Raw genomic sequence first — 17177 nt, forward strand, 5'->3', positions numbered from 1 at the left:
ACAAATAATATTTGATTTGATTTGACAGGGATTAAAAGCACAAACAATAATTATATCACAAGAAAGACAAGAAAGGGATTGTTGCACATGTGGGTGTTAATTTTTGTAGAGTTTGAAAAAGTTGAGATTTAATGTTTACAAAGTAGCCTAACTCAGCCACAAAGGAAGCCGCTCCCAAAAATGAACAACCAACATCAACTATTTCTGTGCTTGAAAATTCTAGAGCAGGGCATTTAGGTTAGGTGACTATCCTTTTCTCAAACACAGTCTCCATCTAATGTTGAATATGCATGAGGATTTGACAAAAACAATCATGATTATGAATGAAAACCATGGTGAAAGATGGGAGATTGTGAGGGATTGGTAGGCCTACCATAGAAATATGCTGATTGTATAGAGAGTAGGCCTAATTTTATGCTATTCTTTTTAATTATGCCCAAAATAGTTGGTATTTCCAGAAGTTTACTCCATCAATGTAATCACAAAATGCATAAATAGGCCATATATGGTTTAAAAAATGTTGGCATGGTTGCTTCAAAGAAGAAAACATTTGAGATTTAACATTAAATTGAAATTGCCACCTAAACTGTCTGGATTCCATAGATTTTATGGATCTCATTAAACAAAGGTTCAGTCAATGTTTCTTGGGTTTTTAAAATTCAAAACGCGTTGACTATCTTACCCCAGTATGCAGCTCTTACATTGATCAGAACTTTATTTTTGACCTTTCAACAATTTGGACAATCGTTGCTAGTGACATACCACAGTACGGCCAACTGTTGGTCTTCCTGTCTAGCCCCTGGGCCAGAGTGGTTCTTCAGCTTCATGGCGTACCTGACAACCACAGAGGATCACTGTTACAGTGTGTGTGTGTCTGTCTGTGTTTGTGTATGCGTGTGAGTGTGTGTTTGTCTCACCTGATAAGCTCTACTGTCTCTGCGTACATGGTATAGGGAGACTTGGCCTCCAGTGGTCCTTCCTCCATAGCTTTTCCACACTCCATGAAGGAGAGAGCAGCATCCACATAGTTCACTGCCTTCCCCAGCTTATCCACCTGAGACAGAGAGAGAGAGATACTGGGTAAGAGAGATAGGAAATGAATGAAGTTGGAAGAGCTCACTAGCCACTTAATCCTGTAAAAGGGTCCTTATCATTTTAGCCAACTTATCTTAAAAATGTTACTAATGTCTTTGAAACAGTCTTAAAGTGGCAATATGTAACTTTGTGGTCAAACCGACCAAATTCACATAGAAATGTGAGTTATAGATCTATCATTCTCATTGAAAGCAAGTCTAAGAAGCGGTAGATCTGTTCTATGTGCGCTATTTCTATACTTCCTGGTCTTAAGTTTTGTTTTTGCTTCTTTCACTTTCGGTTTTATTACACCAGCTTCAAACAGCTGAAACAACAATATTTTTGCTTATGAAAAATATCTATTTCACAGCAGATTAGATGGTACAATGATTCTCTACACTGTACTAGCTTATTTTGTCACATAAACTGAAATTAGGCGAACTATCAGAGTTTTAGCAACCAGAAAATGACGGAACGATTTTTACATCCCTAACTCAGTGTTAGAACAGTCCTTCCGGTCCTAACCCAGTCCTGAACCAGTCTCACCATGGCATCTGCACGGTGCTTCATCCTCTTGGCTTCATGCATGTAGTACTCAGCATGATGTGGGCTACAGAGGGATGGAAAGGGGGAGGAAGTCAATAGGAAAGAGCAGACAAATATATTATTATGTGGTAGCTACTGACTGCTTCTGACGGTCTAGGTTGGTCTGTAGAATGTGGTCATTAAGACTGACAGTGGCCTTATTTTTCAGTCAGGCACTCACGGTTCATGGTTGGTTACGGTTCCTCTCTGTCCCCCTGCCCGTTGTAAAGGAGGTCCCCATGGTTCACACTCGGGCTGAGACTGCCCTGACACCCCAACACAACACTCAACCTCCATCTTAGGCTCTGGGTTCTGTGTTTTGATGGGGGGCTTGGTGGGGCTGAGGGTGTCAGAGAGAGGGGTACTGTCCAGATAGTCCTCCAAGAACCTGCTCACACATACAACCCCCGGAAATACACAGTCAGTACTTCTTACAGTGTTTATGTATGTATCAGCGTGTGTATATATACTGTCGCTTTCACCTGGATTCACCTGGTCAGTCTATGTCATGGAAAGATCAAGTGTCCTTAATCTTTTATCCACTCAGTGTATATATGTGTGTTTGTGTGTGTGTGTGTGTGTGTGTGTGTGTTTGTGTGTGTGTGTGTGTTTGTGTTTGTGTGTATAAGTGTCAATGAGAGTGTGTATGAGAGCGTGTATACGTGTGTATGAGAGTGTGTGTGTTCCAGTCTCACCCGTTGTGTCTGGTGTCTGAGTGAGGGTCTAGACGTCTGTGCGTTGTAGACTCTGTGTGGGCAGAGGGGCCGTTGGTCTGGGAGTTGCTCCTCTTACTCTCTCTGTGGTGCTGGATTCCATTCTCTGACTGGGAGGAAACACGCATATTATGGCAGAACCACGGACACCAGGCTGTTGTAGCTGTGAAGTAACAGGGACTTCAGGTCTCAGTAAAGGATGACAATAGTATTCCATGGTAAACTAGCTACAGTGCAACTATCTTGTTTACACTGGAGGTCTATAGAGAAACAAAAGAGTGCGTGTGTTACCTTGCGTTTCCTCTTGCTGTCTCCTCTGTCTGTCTCGGGGATGCACAGGTGTCTCATGGCTTCTTTCTGCTTGGAAGAGGCAGAGGAGGAAGAGTGTTTGTGAGAGGCTGGGGTGCCTGTCGTAGTATCAGGCACTCTGTTGAGCAGGGAGAGGTCTATCTGCACCACCAAGTTTCTCAGGCCTCGATGGGAGGCTGCGGCCAGCTCACGACGTCCAAACGGGACCAGGGTGTAGAGTTTCTGCTTTCCCTGGATTTGGTGCCCCTGGCCTGGGTTGTATGCGGTGGTGAGCCTGGGATAGAGCACTCTGGGCCTGCTATCCGCGGGCCTCCCCGGGCCCTGGTACCCTCTCCTGGGGATGGGACGCTGGCTTGATGTGGAGTCGGCCGGGACTTTGGTGACGTTGGGAGGCAGATCGGGCTCCGAGTCGGACTCTGAAGAGGCGGAGGAGTCCGTTGGTGGGACAACAGGAGTGGGGGAGGAGGGTGATGGTGGAGGGGAAGGGTCCGGCTGAGACTGTCTCTCTTCCTCCTCCTCACTCTTTCTCCTCCTCTTTTTCTTGGTCCCGTGGCGTTGTGGGTCGATGGGATGGTGGTGGCGCTCGCTGTTGGTGTGAGGTCTCTGCTTGGGCTGGACCGCCTGCCATTCACCACTCTGCTGCTGCTGCTCCTTCCACCTCCTCTTGCACTTCTCCTTCTCTCTCTCCTCCCTCTTTCTCTCCTCTACGTCCTCTTCCTCCTCTGAGCTCTGGACCCAGGGCCGTCTAAGCAACTGCTCCTCCGCCAGTCTTCTCTCTCCCTGTCTCTCCCACTTTCTTTCCTTCTGTTTCTTCCCCTGCCTCTCTCCTTGTTTTTCTGTCTGTCTCTCTACCTCATGTTCCCCCTTTCCCTCTGTCTGCCTGTCTACCTTCCTCTTTGGTGCATGGGTCTCTCTCCGGTTGTCCACCTCCTGTTCTCTCTCCCTGGATTGGGGCTTCCTCTGTGGAAGCTTTGAGTGGGGAGCAGGGGCCCAGGACTTGACTTTGGGTCTAGGGCTGGGGCTGAATTTAGCGCGAGGCTCAGAACTAGCTTTGGAGTTAGGCAGAGAATGTGGCTTTGGGCTGGATTTAGAACAGTGACCAACTCTGCTGCTGGTCTCTCTGCTAGGGTCTGTGGTGGGTAAGGTCTTGGCCCTGGGTGTGGGGCTGAGACTGGGTCTGGTTGTCAAACTAGGCCCATTACTGGGTCTGGGGTTGGAGTTGTAATTATGGCTGTGTCTGCTACTCTCCTTAGGCCTTAGTCCAGAGGTTGATAGGTGTTGGCTTTTGGGGTCTAGAGTGTGTGCGTGTTTCAAGCAAGGCTGAGAATGAAGCTTGGGACTCGAGTTAGGACTAGGCCTGGGTCTGTGTTTGTGCCTGTGGCTCAGCTCAGTGGTCAGTGCAGGGGCTGCCTTGGCTGTGGTCTTGGGAGTGGGAACAGGCTGGGTCTGTGTGGATTTAGGCCTGGAGCTGTGCTGAGGCGGAGGATATGGACTGTGTCTTGGCTTGCTCTTGGGCTCAGTGCTGGGTACAGGGGCAGTCCAGGGCCTGATTTTGGGTCTATGGCTCGGGCTGGTTGTTAGGCTAGGCCACGTGGGAGGCCTGTGGCTTTCCTGATGAGGACTCCGAACCTGAGGATAGCGGCGGGGGCTAGAATGAGTAAGGCTAGGACTAGGACTCCTAGGGGGGTGCTGGGGAATGGAACTAAGGCTGCAGGTGGCTCTGGGGCTTGGGAAGGGGCTTGGACAGACACTGAGGACCGGGCTAGGGATGGGGCTGTGTCTTGGGGTGGGGCTAGGACAAGGACTGGAACAGGGGCTGGGGCTGGGGCAGGGGCTGTAGCCAGGGCTAGGCCGAGGGCTATGCCTGGGGCTGTAGTTAAAGCGCGGGCTGGGAACAGGGCTCTGGCTAGGGCTGTAGTCCTCTCTGATCCCCCAGGGTCTGGATGGAGATGGAGCTCTGTGGGGGTCTGGGGAGAGCGACTGGTGCTCTGTAGCTCTCTGGGCGTGGTCGTGATTGCTGGGATCCTGGTCGCAGGAAGAGGATTTTTGGGGGACTTTTTTCAGCCACTTATCCAGCTGCCACTGAGTGGTGGAGGGGTGATATATCTGAGAAAACAGAGAGAGGGAGATGAGAGGATGGAGACGGATGACAGATTTAAGGAGAGAGGGATGAGGGGAGAAACAGTCAGGTAGGCTCAACAAAGGAGAGGGATCATGTGATACAGGTTGACTTTTATACATCCACATTGGTTTTAAACAGTAACTTGCACTATAATTAACTGGCAGAAAGTGCTTGGACTATATTCAATCAAAACAGATAGCCTGGTCTTGGGGTTAAGCCAAAAACAACAATCGTCCTGATCAGCGAGAAAAATACCAGGTATTTAACCAGGTAGGCTAGTTGAGAACAAGTTCTCATTTACAACTGCGACCTGGTCAAGATAAAGCAAAGCAGTTCAACACATACAACAACACAGAGTTACACATGGAGTAAACAAACATACAATCAATATTACAGTAGAAAAAGTCTATATACAGTGTGTGCAAATGAGGTAGGATAAGGGAGGTAAGGCAATAAATAGGCCATGGTGGCGAAATACTTACAATATAGCATTTAAACACTGGAATTGTAGATGTGTAGAAGATGAATGTGCAGGTAGAGATACTGGGGTGCCAAGGAGCAAGATAAATAAATAAATACAGTATGGGGATGAGGTAGTTGGATGGGCTATTTACAGATGGGCTATGTACAGGTGCAGTGATCTGTGAGCTGCTCTGATAGCTGGTGCTTAAAGCTAGTGAGGGAGATATGAGTCTCCAGCTTCAGTGATTTTTGAAGTTTGTTCCAGTCATTGGCAGCAGAAAACTGGAAGGAAAGGCGGCCAAAGGAGGAATTGGCTTTGGGGGTGAACAGTGAGATATAACTGCTGGAGCGCGTGCTACGGGTGGGTGCTGCTATGGTGACCAGTGAGCTGAGAAAAGGCGGGGCTTTACCTAGCAGAGAATTATAGATGACCTGGAGCCAGTGGGTTTAGCGTCGAGTATGAAGCGAGGGCCAGCCAACTAAACCGTACAGGTCGCAATGGTGGGTAGTATATGGCTTTGGTGATAAAACGGATGGCACTGTGATAGACTGCATTCAATTTGTTGAGTAGAGTGTTGGAGGCTATTTTGTAAATGACATCACCGAAGTCGAGGATCGGTAGGACGGTCAGTTTTACGAGGGTATGTTTGGCAGCATGAGTGAAGGATGCTTTGTGAAATAGGAAGCCGATTCTAGATTTAACTTTGGATTGGAGATGTTTAATGTGAGTCTGGAAGGAGAGTTTACAGTCTAACCAGACACCTAGGTATTTGTAGTTGTCCACATATTCTAAGTCAGAGCCGTCCAGAGTAGTGATGCTGGACGGGCGGGCAGGTGTGGGAAGTGATTGGTTGAAGAGCCTGCATTTAGTTTTACTTGCATGTAAGATCAGTTGGAGGCCACGGAAGGAGATAGATATATATATATATTCAGATAAGATTTTTCCCACAAAAATATTGATGTGTTGAATGAAGACCAATGCAATATAAAATAGTCCTTGAAAATACAAATGTTTATAAAGTGTGTAGGGAGGAACAGGATGAAAGAAAGATGAGGAGGGTAGGTCTTATGGTCACACTGTTCTGTGAAGAGAGAAAGACTAGGGGGGATAGAGTGACAACATGAGAGAGAGAGAGAGAGAGAGAGAGAGAGAGAGAGACTAAGGGGGAGGGAGGGATAGAGTGACAACATGAGAGAGAGAGTGAGTGAGTGAGAGAGAGAGAGAGAGAGAGAGAGAGAGAGAGAGAGAGAGAGAGAGAGAGAGAGACTAAGGGGGAGGGAGGGATAGAGTGACAACATGAGAGAGAGAGACTAAGGGGGAGGGAGGGAGGGATGGAATGAGAGAGAGAGAGAGACTAAGGGGAGGGAGGGAGGGATGAATGAGAGACAGAGAGAGAGACTTAGGGGGAGGGAGGGATAGAGTGATGGATTGTGAGACAGAGAGAGAGAGAGACTAAGGGGGAGGGAGGGATAGAGTGATGGAATGTGAGACAGAGAGAGAGACTAAGGGGGAGGGAGGGATAGAGTGATGGAATGAGAGACAGAGAGAGAGACTAAGGGGGTGGGAGGGATAGAGTGATGGAATGAGAGACAGAGAGAGAGAGACTAAGGGGGAGGGATAGAGTGATGGAATGAGAGACAGAGAGACTAAGGGGGAGGGAGGGATAGAGTGACAAATTGAGAGAGAGAGAGAGAGAGAGAGAGAGAGAGACTAAGGGGAGGGAGGGATAGAGTGACAACATGAGAGAGAGAGACTAAGGGGGAGGGAGCGATAGAGGGATGGAATGAGAGAGAGAGAGACTAAGGGGAAAAGAGCAAGTGACAGTGACATGACAGTACATCACTGGGGCCAAGCTTCCTGCCATCCAGGACCTCTGTACCAGGCGGTGCCTCCCTGCTACCACACGGCAAGCGGTACAGGAGCGCCAAGTCTAGGTCCAAGAGAATTCTAAACAGCTTCTAAACAGCTTCTACCCCCAAGCCATAAGACTCTTGAACATCTGGTCAAATGGCTACCCAGACTATTTGCATTGCCCCCACCCCCCCACCTCCCTCCCCTCTCCACACCACTGCCACTCTCTGTTGTCATCTATGCATAGACACTTTAATTAACTCTACCTACATGTACATACAACCTCAATTAACCGGAATTATTGTTATTTTGACTCTGTACCGGCACCCCCCCTGTATATATTGTTATTTTGACTGTACTGGAACCCCCCTGTATATATTGTTATTTTGACTCTGTACTGGAACCCCCCTGTATATATTGTTATTTTGACTCTGTACCGGCACCCCCCTGTATATATTGTTATTTTGACTCTGTACTGGAACCCCCCTGTATATATTGTTATTTTGACTCTGTACCGGCACCCCCTTGTATATATTGTTATTTTGACTCTGTACTGGAACCCCCCTGTATATATTGTTATTTTGACTCTGTACCGGCACCCCCCTGTATATATTGTTATTTTGACTCTGTACCGGCACCCCCCTGTATATATTGTTATTTTGACTCTGTACTGGAACCCCCCTGTATATATTGTTATTTTGACTCTGTACCGGCACCCCCCTGTATATATTGTTATTTTGACTCTGTACTGGCACCCCCCTGTATATATTGTTATTTTGACTCTGTACCGGCACCCCCCTGTATATATTGTTATTTTGACTCTGTACTGGCACCCCCTTGTATATATTGTTATTTTGACTCTGTACTGGAACCCCCCTGTATATATTGTTATTTTGACTCTGTACCGGCACCCCCCCTGTATATATTGTTATTTTGACTCTGTACTGGAACCCCCCTGTATATATTGTTATTTTGACTCTGTACCGGCACCCCCCTGTATATATTGTTATTTTGACTCTGTACTGGAACCCCCCTGTATATATTGTTATTTTGACTCTGTACTGGCACCCCCTTGTATATATTGTTATTTTGACTCTGTACCGGCACCCCCCTGTATATATTGTTATTTTGACTCTGTACCGGCACCCCCCTGTATATATTGTTATTTTGACTCTGTACTGGAACCCCCCCTGTATATATTGTTATTTTGACTCTGTACCGGCACCCCCCCTGTATATATTGTTATTTTGACTCTGTACTGGCACCCCCCTGTATATATTGTTATTTTGACTCTGTACCGGCACCCCCCTGTATATATTGTTATTTTGACTCTGTACCGGCACCCCCCTGTATATATTGTTATTTTGACTCTGTACTGGAACCCCCCTGTATATATTGTTATTTTGACTCTGTACCGGCACCCCCCTGTATATATTGTTATTTTGACTCTGTACCGGCACCCCCCTGTATATATTGTTATTTTGACTCTGTACTGGAACCCCCCTGTATATATTGTTATTTGACTCTGTACCGGCACCCCCCTGTATATATTGTTATTTTGACTCTGTACCGGCACCCCCCTGTATATATTGTTATTTTGACTCTGTACTGGAACCCCCCTGTATATATTGTTATTTTGACTCTGTACCGGCACCCCCCTGTATATATTGTTATTTTGACTCTGTACCGGCACCCCCCTGTATATATTGTTATTTTGACTCTGTACTGGCACCCCCCTGTATATATTGTTATTTTGACTCTGTACCGGCACCCCCCCTGTATATATTGTTATTTTGACTCTGTACCGGCACCCCCCTGTATATATTGTTATTTTGACTCTGTACTGGCACCCCCCTGTATATATTGTTATTTTGACTCTGTACCGGCACCCCCCCTGTATATATTGTTATTTTGACTCTGTACCGGCACCCCCCTGTATATATTGTTATTTTGACTCTGTACTGGCACCCCCTGTATATATTGTTATTTTGACTCTGTACCGGCACCCCCCTGTATATATTGTTATTTTGACTCTGTACCGGCACCCCCCTGTATATATTGTTATTTTGACTCTGTACCGGCACCCCCCTGTATATATTGTTATTTTGACTCTGTACCGGCACCCCCCCTGTATATATTGTTATTTTGACTCTGTACCGGCACCCCCCTGTATATATTGCTATTTTGACTCTGTACTGGCACCCCCCTGTATATATTGTTATTTTGACTCTGTACCGGCACCCCCCTGTATATATTGTTATTTTGACTCTGTACCGGCACCCCCCTGTATATATTGTTATTTTGACTCTGTACTGGCACCCCCTTGTATATATTGTTATTTTGACTCTGTACTGGCACCCCCTTGTATATATTGTTATTTTGACTCTGTACCGGCACCCCCCTGTATATATTGTTATTTTGACTCTGTACTGGCACCCCCTTGTATATATTGTTATTTTGACTCTGTACTGGCACCCCCTGTATATATTGTTATTTTGACTCTGTACTGGCACCCCCCTGTATATATTGTTATTTTGACTCTGTATTGGAACCCCCCTGTATATATTGTTATTTTGACTCTGTACTGGCACCCCCCTGTATATATTGTTATTTTGACTCTGTACTGGCACCCCCCTGTATATATTGTTATTTTGACTCTGTACTGGCACCCCCCTGTATATATTGTTATTTTGACTCTGTACTGGAACCCCCCCTGTATATATTGTTATTTTGACTGTACTGGAACCCCCCTGTATATATTGTTATTTTGACTCTGTACCGGCACCCCCCTGTATATATTGTTATTTTGACTCTGTACTGGCACCCCCCTGTATATATTGTTATTTTGACTCTGTACTGGCACCCCCCTGTATATATTGTTATTTTGACTCTGTACTGGAACCCCCCTGTATATATTGTTATTTTTTTTACTGCTGCTCTATAATTACTTGTTACTCTTATTCTTATCTGTATTTTTTGAAACTGCACTGTTGGTTAGGGGCTTGGAAGGAAGCATTTCACTGTAAGGTTGTTTTCGGCGCAAGTGACTAATAAAATAGGATTTGATTTGATGAGTAAACGATAGATTCCTTGAAAACCAGGACACACATTGGACTATTCCAAAACACACAACCCATAGAACAAACACTACCAACACACATCACTCACTCCCAGTCCCGGCTTCACTCTTACCACCACAGTCAAAACTACACTGTAAATGTAGAGTACATTGAGAAAACACTGTAAAAACAGCCACTCGTTCAACCATAGTCTAAGAAGCTCAAACTTTGAACAGTGCCCTTTAAATGGACTACTTCTTCAACCCACCTTCATTTCCTTCACTGGAATCCACACACATCTGACCTGACATTTCCTACTACCACTAGAATCCACACACATCTGCTCTGACAGAGGCTAAAGCCCCCTCCCATTTATCTAATGACTCACACACTGGCTGTTTATTCTGCCTAACAATTCACTCAGTAACCCAGAAAGGGAAGAAGAGAGTTTTAAAAAGAAGAGGATATACTCACTGCTTTCCTGCTCTTTCTCCTTTCTTTATGTTTCTCTCCTCCCCCTCTATATCCCTCTCTCCAGTAGCTGACCAGAGTTATTTAAACCTCTACTCCTCTACTCAAACACTGCCCCCCTTCCCTCATTCCCTTTTCCAGAGAAGACACTGCGTCTCTTGTACCCTCTCTGCCTCCTGCCTCCCTCCCTCCTTCTCTCTACCTGGAACTCTGAAGCACTCTTTCCTACCCCCCTCCCCACCCACCCAAAACATGCTCGGTTGAAACCCCAGTTCGAATTCGATCATCCATAGATAAGATCTCTCTTCAGCTCGGAAATGGATTGTATTTCAATTGAGGAAGGAAACTCCCAGTGTGCTTTGCATAATTTTCAGGACCTAGTTTGTCAATTCTCAGTTTGTTCTGGCTTGGCGCTATTTGACAAGAAGGCAATAGAAATCAGTAAATAAATATACTCCCTTACGCCCCCCCCCCCCCCCCCCCCCCCTCAGCCTCACCACCTCTATTGGGGCCTGATATACCGCATGTACAGTAATAGACCCAGCTATGGTCAGAGACAGACACATAGGGCCTTCTATTCATACAGGCAGTAGAAGCAGGTTTCCCCTACTCAACTCTCTCTGCATAGCTAACCTAAACCCCCAACTGCTGTCCCCCTCTTTCGACAATACCCCCCCCCCCCCCACCAGCTCCTCAAATAAAGACCTATTTCTCACCACTGTTTCTAAACAGACCCCCCCCCCCCCCCCCCTGTGCATTTACATGCTTGTAACTCAGTGCCAATGAAACTGCTAACCCATTCCATTTGAAAGCTTCCCTTACCTTTAGTTTAGCTTAGTTGGGCGTAAGCTGGCGGAGCATAGAGAGTCTGCAGTTGGTTATTAGTGTGGGAGACTGTCATGCTAACGCTAATGAAATGTTAGCGTGAAACTGAATCTCCGGGACTCCCACCTCCAGTGGGCTTTCCTATTTGGGACTGGGCTTGTTGACATGACACCCAGACTCTAATTCCTACAGAAACTCCCCTCCCCCTGCTTCCTCCCCCTGGTCTCACCCCCTCCCTAGACTAGCTCACGTGCATTCCTAATTCCTGCCTCCCCCTCCCCCTCCCCAGATAGATTTCACTGGCTTTGGCAATGTAAACATATGTTTCCCATGCCAATAAAGCCCTTTGAATGGAATTGAATTGAATTGAGAGAGAATCTGAAATGAGAGGAGGCAGAGAGAAAAAATTTAGTAAAATGGTATAAGAGGCTAAAGGGTATAAGAGGCTAAAGGGTATAAGAGGCTAAAGGGTATAAGAGGCTAAAGGGTATAAGAGGCTAAAGGATGAGAGAAAAATCTCTAAAAGAGAGAGATTGAGAAATACCATTAAAGAGAGGCAGCTAAAGAGAGATATGGTATAGAGACAGACAGACAGCAGTGTGACACAAAGTGAGTGTGGGGGTACTACCTCCTTGGTGCAGCCAAGGGCCTGAGTGTCGGTGGGTGTCCCAGGTTCGGAGTGTGTTTCTGGGCTTGGACTAAGGGAGCGCTGGCCACTGCTCTCCTCCTCCAATTCACTGTAGGAGTCTGAGCCTGAAGAGTCTGAGCTGGAATGTCTCACCCTCCCACCATGTGTGTGTGTGTGCTGCTCCGACAGACTGTCAATCAACACACACACCAGAGAGGGGTCAGATTACACACAGATACACAAACACACAGATACACGAACACACACACAAACAATATGTGGGCATTCACGCTTGTAGGCCCTCTTCATATATCACTATCAGTGTGTGTGTGTGTGTGTGTGTGTGTGTGTGTGTATGTGTGTGTGTGTGTGTTTTCAAGAGTGACCAGGAGAGAGAAATCCTCCAGCTGTCACATTTCACACATCCTGACCTTTCATATTGCTTCCACACGCGCCACACACACACACACACACACACACACACACACACACACACACACACACACACACACACACACACACACACACACACACACACACACACACACACACACACACACACACACACACACACACACACACACACACACACACACACACACACATATAATGCAGTAGACACATCTAGTACCTGTTGTTAACAACCCAGGGGGCTGACTGTTCAGGGCCCTAGTAGAGAGATGACAGAGAAGGGAGGTCAAAGAGACTGGTGTCATTCATTATGTACAGCATGATCTTCATTTCACCATTATTGTCGAGCAAAAAATAAATCTGCAGCAACAGGAGTTGAACATTTAGTCCATAATGTTGCTTGATCGATGGTTATGCTATTAGCCTGCCAAAATTGGATTACATATACTGTTATACTGCAATACTGTTATACTGCAATACTGTTATACTGCTATATTGTTATACTGTTATACTGTTATACTGTTATACTGCAATACTGTTATACTGTTATACTGTTATACTGTTATACTGTTATACTGTTATACTGTTATACTGCAATACTGTTATACTGTTATACTGTTATACTGTTATATTGTTATACTGTTATATTGTTATACTGTTATATTGTTATATTGTTATACTGTTATACTGTTATACTGCAATACTGTTATACTGTTATACTGCAATACTGTTATACTGTTATACTGTTATACTGTTATATTGTTATACTGTTATACTGTTATACTGCAATACTGTTATACTGTTATACTGTTATACTGTTATAGTGTTATACTGTTATACTGTTATATTGTTATACTGTTATATTGTTATACTGTTATACTGCAATACTGTTATACTGCAATATTGTTATACTGTTATACTGTTATACTGTTATATTGTTATACTGTTATACTGTTATACTGTTATACTGTTATAGTGTTATACTGTTACTATAACCATGTGTTAGTGCGGGTTTTCAGCTAATTAATGTAAATTACGAAGCTCATCTGCATTTCCTACGGTGCAGGAGCAGTTATCCACAACACAAGAGTGATCTGTCAACGATAAGCAAGCAGTGGAACTCCTGTGCTGCTCATATTGAAGTGCTATTGGACAGGTGAAAACAATATGGCAAAAGCATGCCAGACGATTTCAGCTTCCAGTTCTATCAAATGAATACAGATGGAGAAATGGAAACAAGAAGGGGATGTCACTTTAGACGTGTGTGTGTGTGTGTGCGAAATGCATCTCCATTCTAACAGAGAGAGCACAGACAGCTCCCTCAGAGAGCAACTATTGCCAACTCTCCAGTCTCTCTCTCTCTCTCCTTCTCCTCTCCTTCCAATTTTCACTCCAGCCCTGGCACAGAACCGCACTCACTGCAGGGAGCACCTCTCACTCTCCTCCCCCCTGTCTTCCTACCAACCCTTCCAACTAACTGTTTCTCTTCTCTCCTTTCTATGTTGTCCATACAACTTCAAATAAGGGATGTACCCAACGTACTCAGTTACAAAGTCCTGTTACTAGTTACCCCCCCCAAAAATATTTTGGCTTCCTTTTATTTTTTATGTTTTATGTAAAGTAGGATGAACATAGAGAAGGGTTGGAGGGAGCAGAAAGGAATGGTGGAGGGAGGAAGGGTGGAGGGGAGGAAGGGTGGAGGGGAGGAAGGGTGGAGGAAGGAAGGGTGGAGGGGAGGAAGGGTGGAGGGAGGAAGGGTGGAGGGGAGGAAGGGTGGAGGGAGGAAGGGTGGAGGGGAGGAAGGGTGGAGGGAGGAAGGGTGGAGGGGAGGAAGGGTGGAGGGAGGAAGGGTGGAGGGGAGGAAGGGTGGAGGGAGGAAGGGTAGAGGGGAGGAAGGGTGGAGGGAGGGAAGGGTGGAGGGAGGAAGGGTGGAGGGGAGGAAGGGTGGAGGGAGGAAGGGTGGAGGGGAGGAAGGGTGGAGGGAGGAAGGGTAGAGGGGAGGAAGGGTGGAGGGAGGAAGGGTGGAGGGAGGAAGGGTGGAGGGAGGAAGGGTGGAGGGAGGAAGGGTGGAGTGGAGGAAGGGTGGAGGGAGGAAGGGTGGAGGGGAGGAAGGGTGGAGGGAGGAAGGGTGGAGGGGAGGAAGGGTGGAGGGAGGAAGGGTTGAGGGAGGAAGTGTGGAGGGGAGGAAGGGTGGAGGGGAGGAAGGGTGGAGGGAGGAAGGGTGGAGGGGAGGAGGGGAGGAAGGGTGGAGGGGGGGGAAGGGTGGAGGGGGGGAAGGGTTTTGGGGAGGAAGGGTGGAAAGGGAGGAGGGAGGAAGGGTGGAGGGGAGGAAGGGTGGAGGGGAGGAGGGAGAAGGGTGGAGGGGAGGAGGGCGGAAGGGTGGAGGGGAGGAAGGGTGGAGGGGAGGAGGGAGGAAGGGTGGAGGGAGGAAGGGTGGAGGGGGAGGAAGGGGTGGAGGGCGGAAGGGTGGACGGGAGGAAGGGTGGAGAGGAGGAAGGGTGGAGGGAGGAAGGGTGGAGGGGAGGAAGGGTGGAGGGAGGAAGGTGGAGGGGAGGAAGGGTGGAGGGAGGAAGGGTGGAGGGGAGGAAGGGTGGAGGGAGGAAGGGTGGAGGGAGGGAAGGGGGATGGAGGGAGGAAGGGTGGAGGGGAGGAAGGGTGGAGGGAGGAAGGGTTTTGAGGGAGGAGGAAGTGTGGAGGGGAGGAAGGGTGTGAGGGGAGGAAGGGTGGAGGGGAGGAGGGAGGAAGGGTGGAGGGGGGGACGGGTGGAGGGGGGGGAAGGGTTTTGGGGAGGATTAGGAAGGAAGGGTGGAAAGGGAGGAGGGAGGAAGGGTGGAGGGGAGGAAGGGTGGAGGGGAGGAGGGAGAAGGGTGGAGGGGAGGAGGCGGAGGAAGGGTGGAGGGGAGGAAGGGGTGGAGGGGAGGAGGGAGGAAGGGTGGAGGGAGGAAGGGTGGAGGGGAGGAAGGGTGGAGGGAGGAAGGGTGGACGGGAGGAAGGGTGGAGGGGAGGAAGGGTGGAGGGAGGAAGGGTGGAGGGGAGGAAGGGTGGAGGGGAGGAAGGGTGGAGGGGAGGAAGGGTGGAGGGAGGGAAGGGTGGAGGGGAGGAAGGGTGGATGGGAGGAAGGGTGGACGGGAGGAAGGGTGGAGGGAGGGAGGGTGGAGGGGAGGAAGGGTGGAGGGGGAAGGGTGGATGGGAGAAGGGTGGAGGGAGGAAGGGTGGAGGGAGGAAGGGTGGAGGGGAGGACGGGTGGAGGGAGGAAGGGTGGAGGGGAGGAAGGGTGGAGGGAGGAAGGGTGGAGGGGAGGAAGGGGATGGAGGAGGAAGGGTGGAGGGAGGAAGGGTGGAGGGGAGGAAGGGTGGAGGGGAGGGGAGGAAGGGTGGAGGAGGAAGGGTGGAGGGAGGGAAGGAGGAAGGGTGGAGGGGGGGAAGGGTGGAGGGGAGGAAGGGTGGAAAGGGAGGAGGGAGGAAGGGTGGAGGGGAGAAGGGTGGAGGGGAGGAGGGGAAGGTTGGAGGGGAGGAGGGAGGAAGGTGGAGGGGAGGAAGTGGAGGGAGGAGGAGGAAGGGTGGAGGGAGGAAGGTGGAGGGAGGAAGGGTGGATGGGGAGGAGAAGGGTGGAGGGAGGAAGGATGGAGGGAGGAAGGGTGGAGGAGAGGAGGAGGGTGGAGGGAGGGAAGGGTGGAGGGAGGAAGGGTGGAGGGAGGAAGGGTGGAGGGAGGAAGGGTGGAGGGGAGGAAGGGTGGAGGGAGGAAGGGTGGAGGGAGGAAGGGTGGAGGGGAGGAAGGGTGGAGGGAGGAAGGGTGGAGGGAGGAAGGGTGGAAGGAGGAGGGAGGAAGGGTGGAGGGAGGAAGGGGTGGAGGGAGGAGGGTGGAGGGGAGGAGGGTGGAGGGGAGGAGGGAGGAAGGGTGGAGGGGAGGAGGGAGGAAGGGTGGAGGGAGGAAGGGTGGAGGGAGGAAACGTGGAGAGGAGGAAGGTGGAGGGGAGGAAGGCGTGGAGGGAGGAAGGGTGGAGAGGAGGAAGGGTGGAGGGAGGAAGGGTGGAGGGAAGGAAGGGTGGAGGAGGAAGGGTGGAGGGAGGAAGGGGTGGAGGGAGGAAGGGTGGAGGGGAGGAACGGTGGAGGGAGGAAGGGTGGAGGGGAGGAGGGAGGAAGGTGGAGGGGAGGAAGGGTGGAGGGGAGGAAGGGCAGAGGGAGGAAGGTGGAGGGGAGGAAGGGTGGAGGGAGGAAGGGTGGAGAGGAGGAAGGGTGGAGGAGGAAGGGTGGAGGGAAGGAAGGGTGGAGGGAGGAAGGGTGGAGGGGAGGAAGGGTGGAGGGGAGGAAGGGTGGAGGGAGGAAGGGTGGAGGGGAGGAAGGTGGAGGGAGGAAGGGTGGAGGGAGGAGGGAGGAAAGAGAAAGGGTGGATGGAAGTAAGGAAACATTTAGCTCAGGTCATGAGAGAGAGAGAGACATTCTGAAATGTTGTAAACATTTTCGAAAAGGTTTGTAGAATGTTCCTGGGCTTCCCTACCTTATCAGCATCATCATCGTCACTGCTGAGCTTCAAGTCATCAGCGAGCATGCTGGAAAAAATGAGAAAACATACGTCAAGAGAAAGACCAAAGTAAAGTAATGGTACTCTAAAGTAAAGTAAAAGTGAAGTATGAAGTACAGTATACAAAGGCTATAATGTCTAGTT

General features: G+C 48.7%; 1 protein-coding gene across 2 annotated transcripts in view; it reads right to left on the reverse strand.

Annotated features, from left to right (window-relative positions):
- Window positions 1-17177, reverse strand: part of aff3 (AF4/FMR2 family, member 3) — a 34379-nt gene that overhangs the window by 4350 nt on the left and 12852 nt on the right. For both annotated transcript variants that reach the window (XM_031805437.1, XM_031805438.1), the window contains 9 exons: window positions 17010-17061; window positions 12732-12769; window positions 12101-12290; window positions 2664-4787; window positions 2355-2482; window positions 1841-2047; window positions 1621-1684; window positions 918-1054; window positions 763-834 (listed from right to left, as the gene is read on the reverse strand). In XM_031805437.1, coding sequence (XP_031661297.1) covers window positions 763-834; window positions 918-1054; window positions 1621-1684; window positions 1841-2047; window positions 2355-2482; window positions 2664-4787; window positions 12101-12290; window positions 12732-12769; window positions 17010-17061 — 3012 coding nt within the window. The remainder of the gene's footprint in view (window positions 1-762; window positions 835-917; window positions 1055-1620; window positions 1685-1840; window positions 2048-2354; window positions 2483-2663; window positions 4788-12100; window positions 12291-12731; window positions 12770-17009; window positions 17062-17177) is intronic.

The sequence above is a fragment of the Oncorhynchus kisutch genome, linkage group LG26, assembly GCF_002021735.2.
Source record: "Oncorhynchus kisutch isolate 150728-3 linkage group LG26, Okis_V2, whole genome shotgun sequence".
Lineage (NCBI taxonomy): Eukaryota > Metazoa > Chordata > Actinopteri > Salmoniformes > Salmonidae > Oncorhynchus > Oncorhynchus kisutch.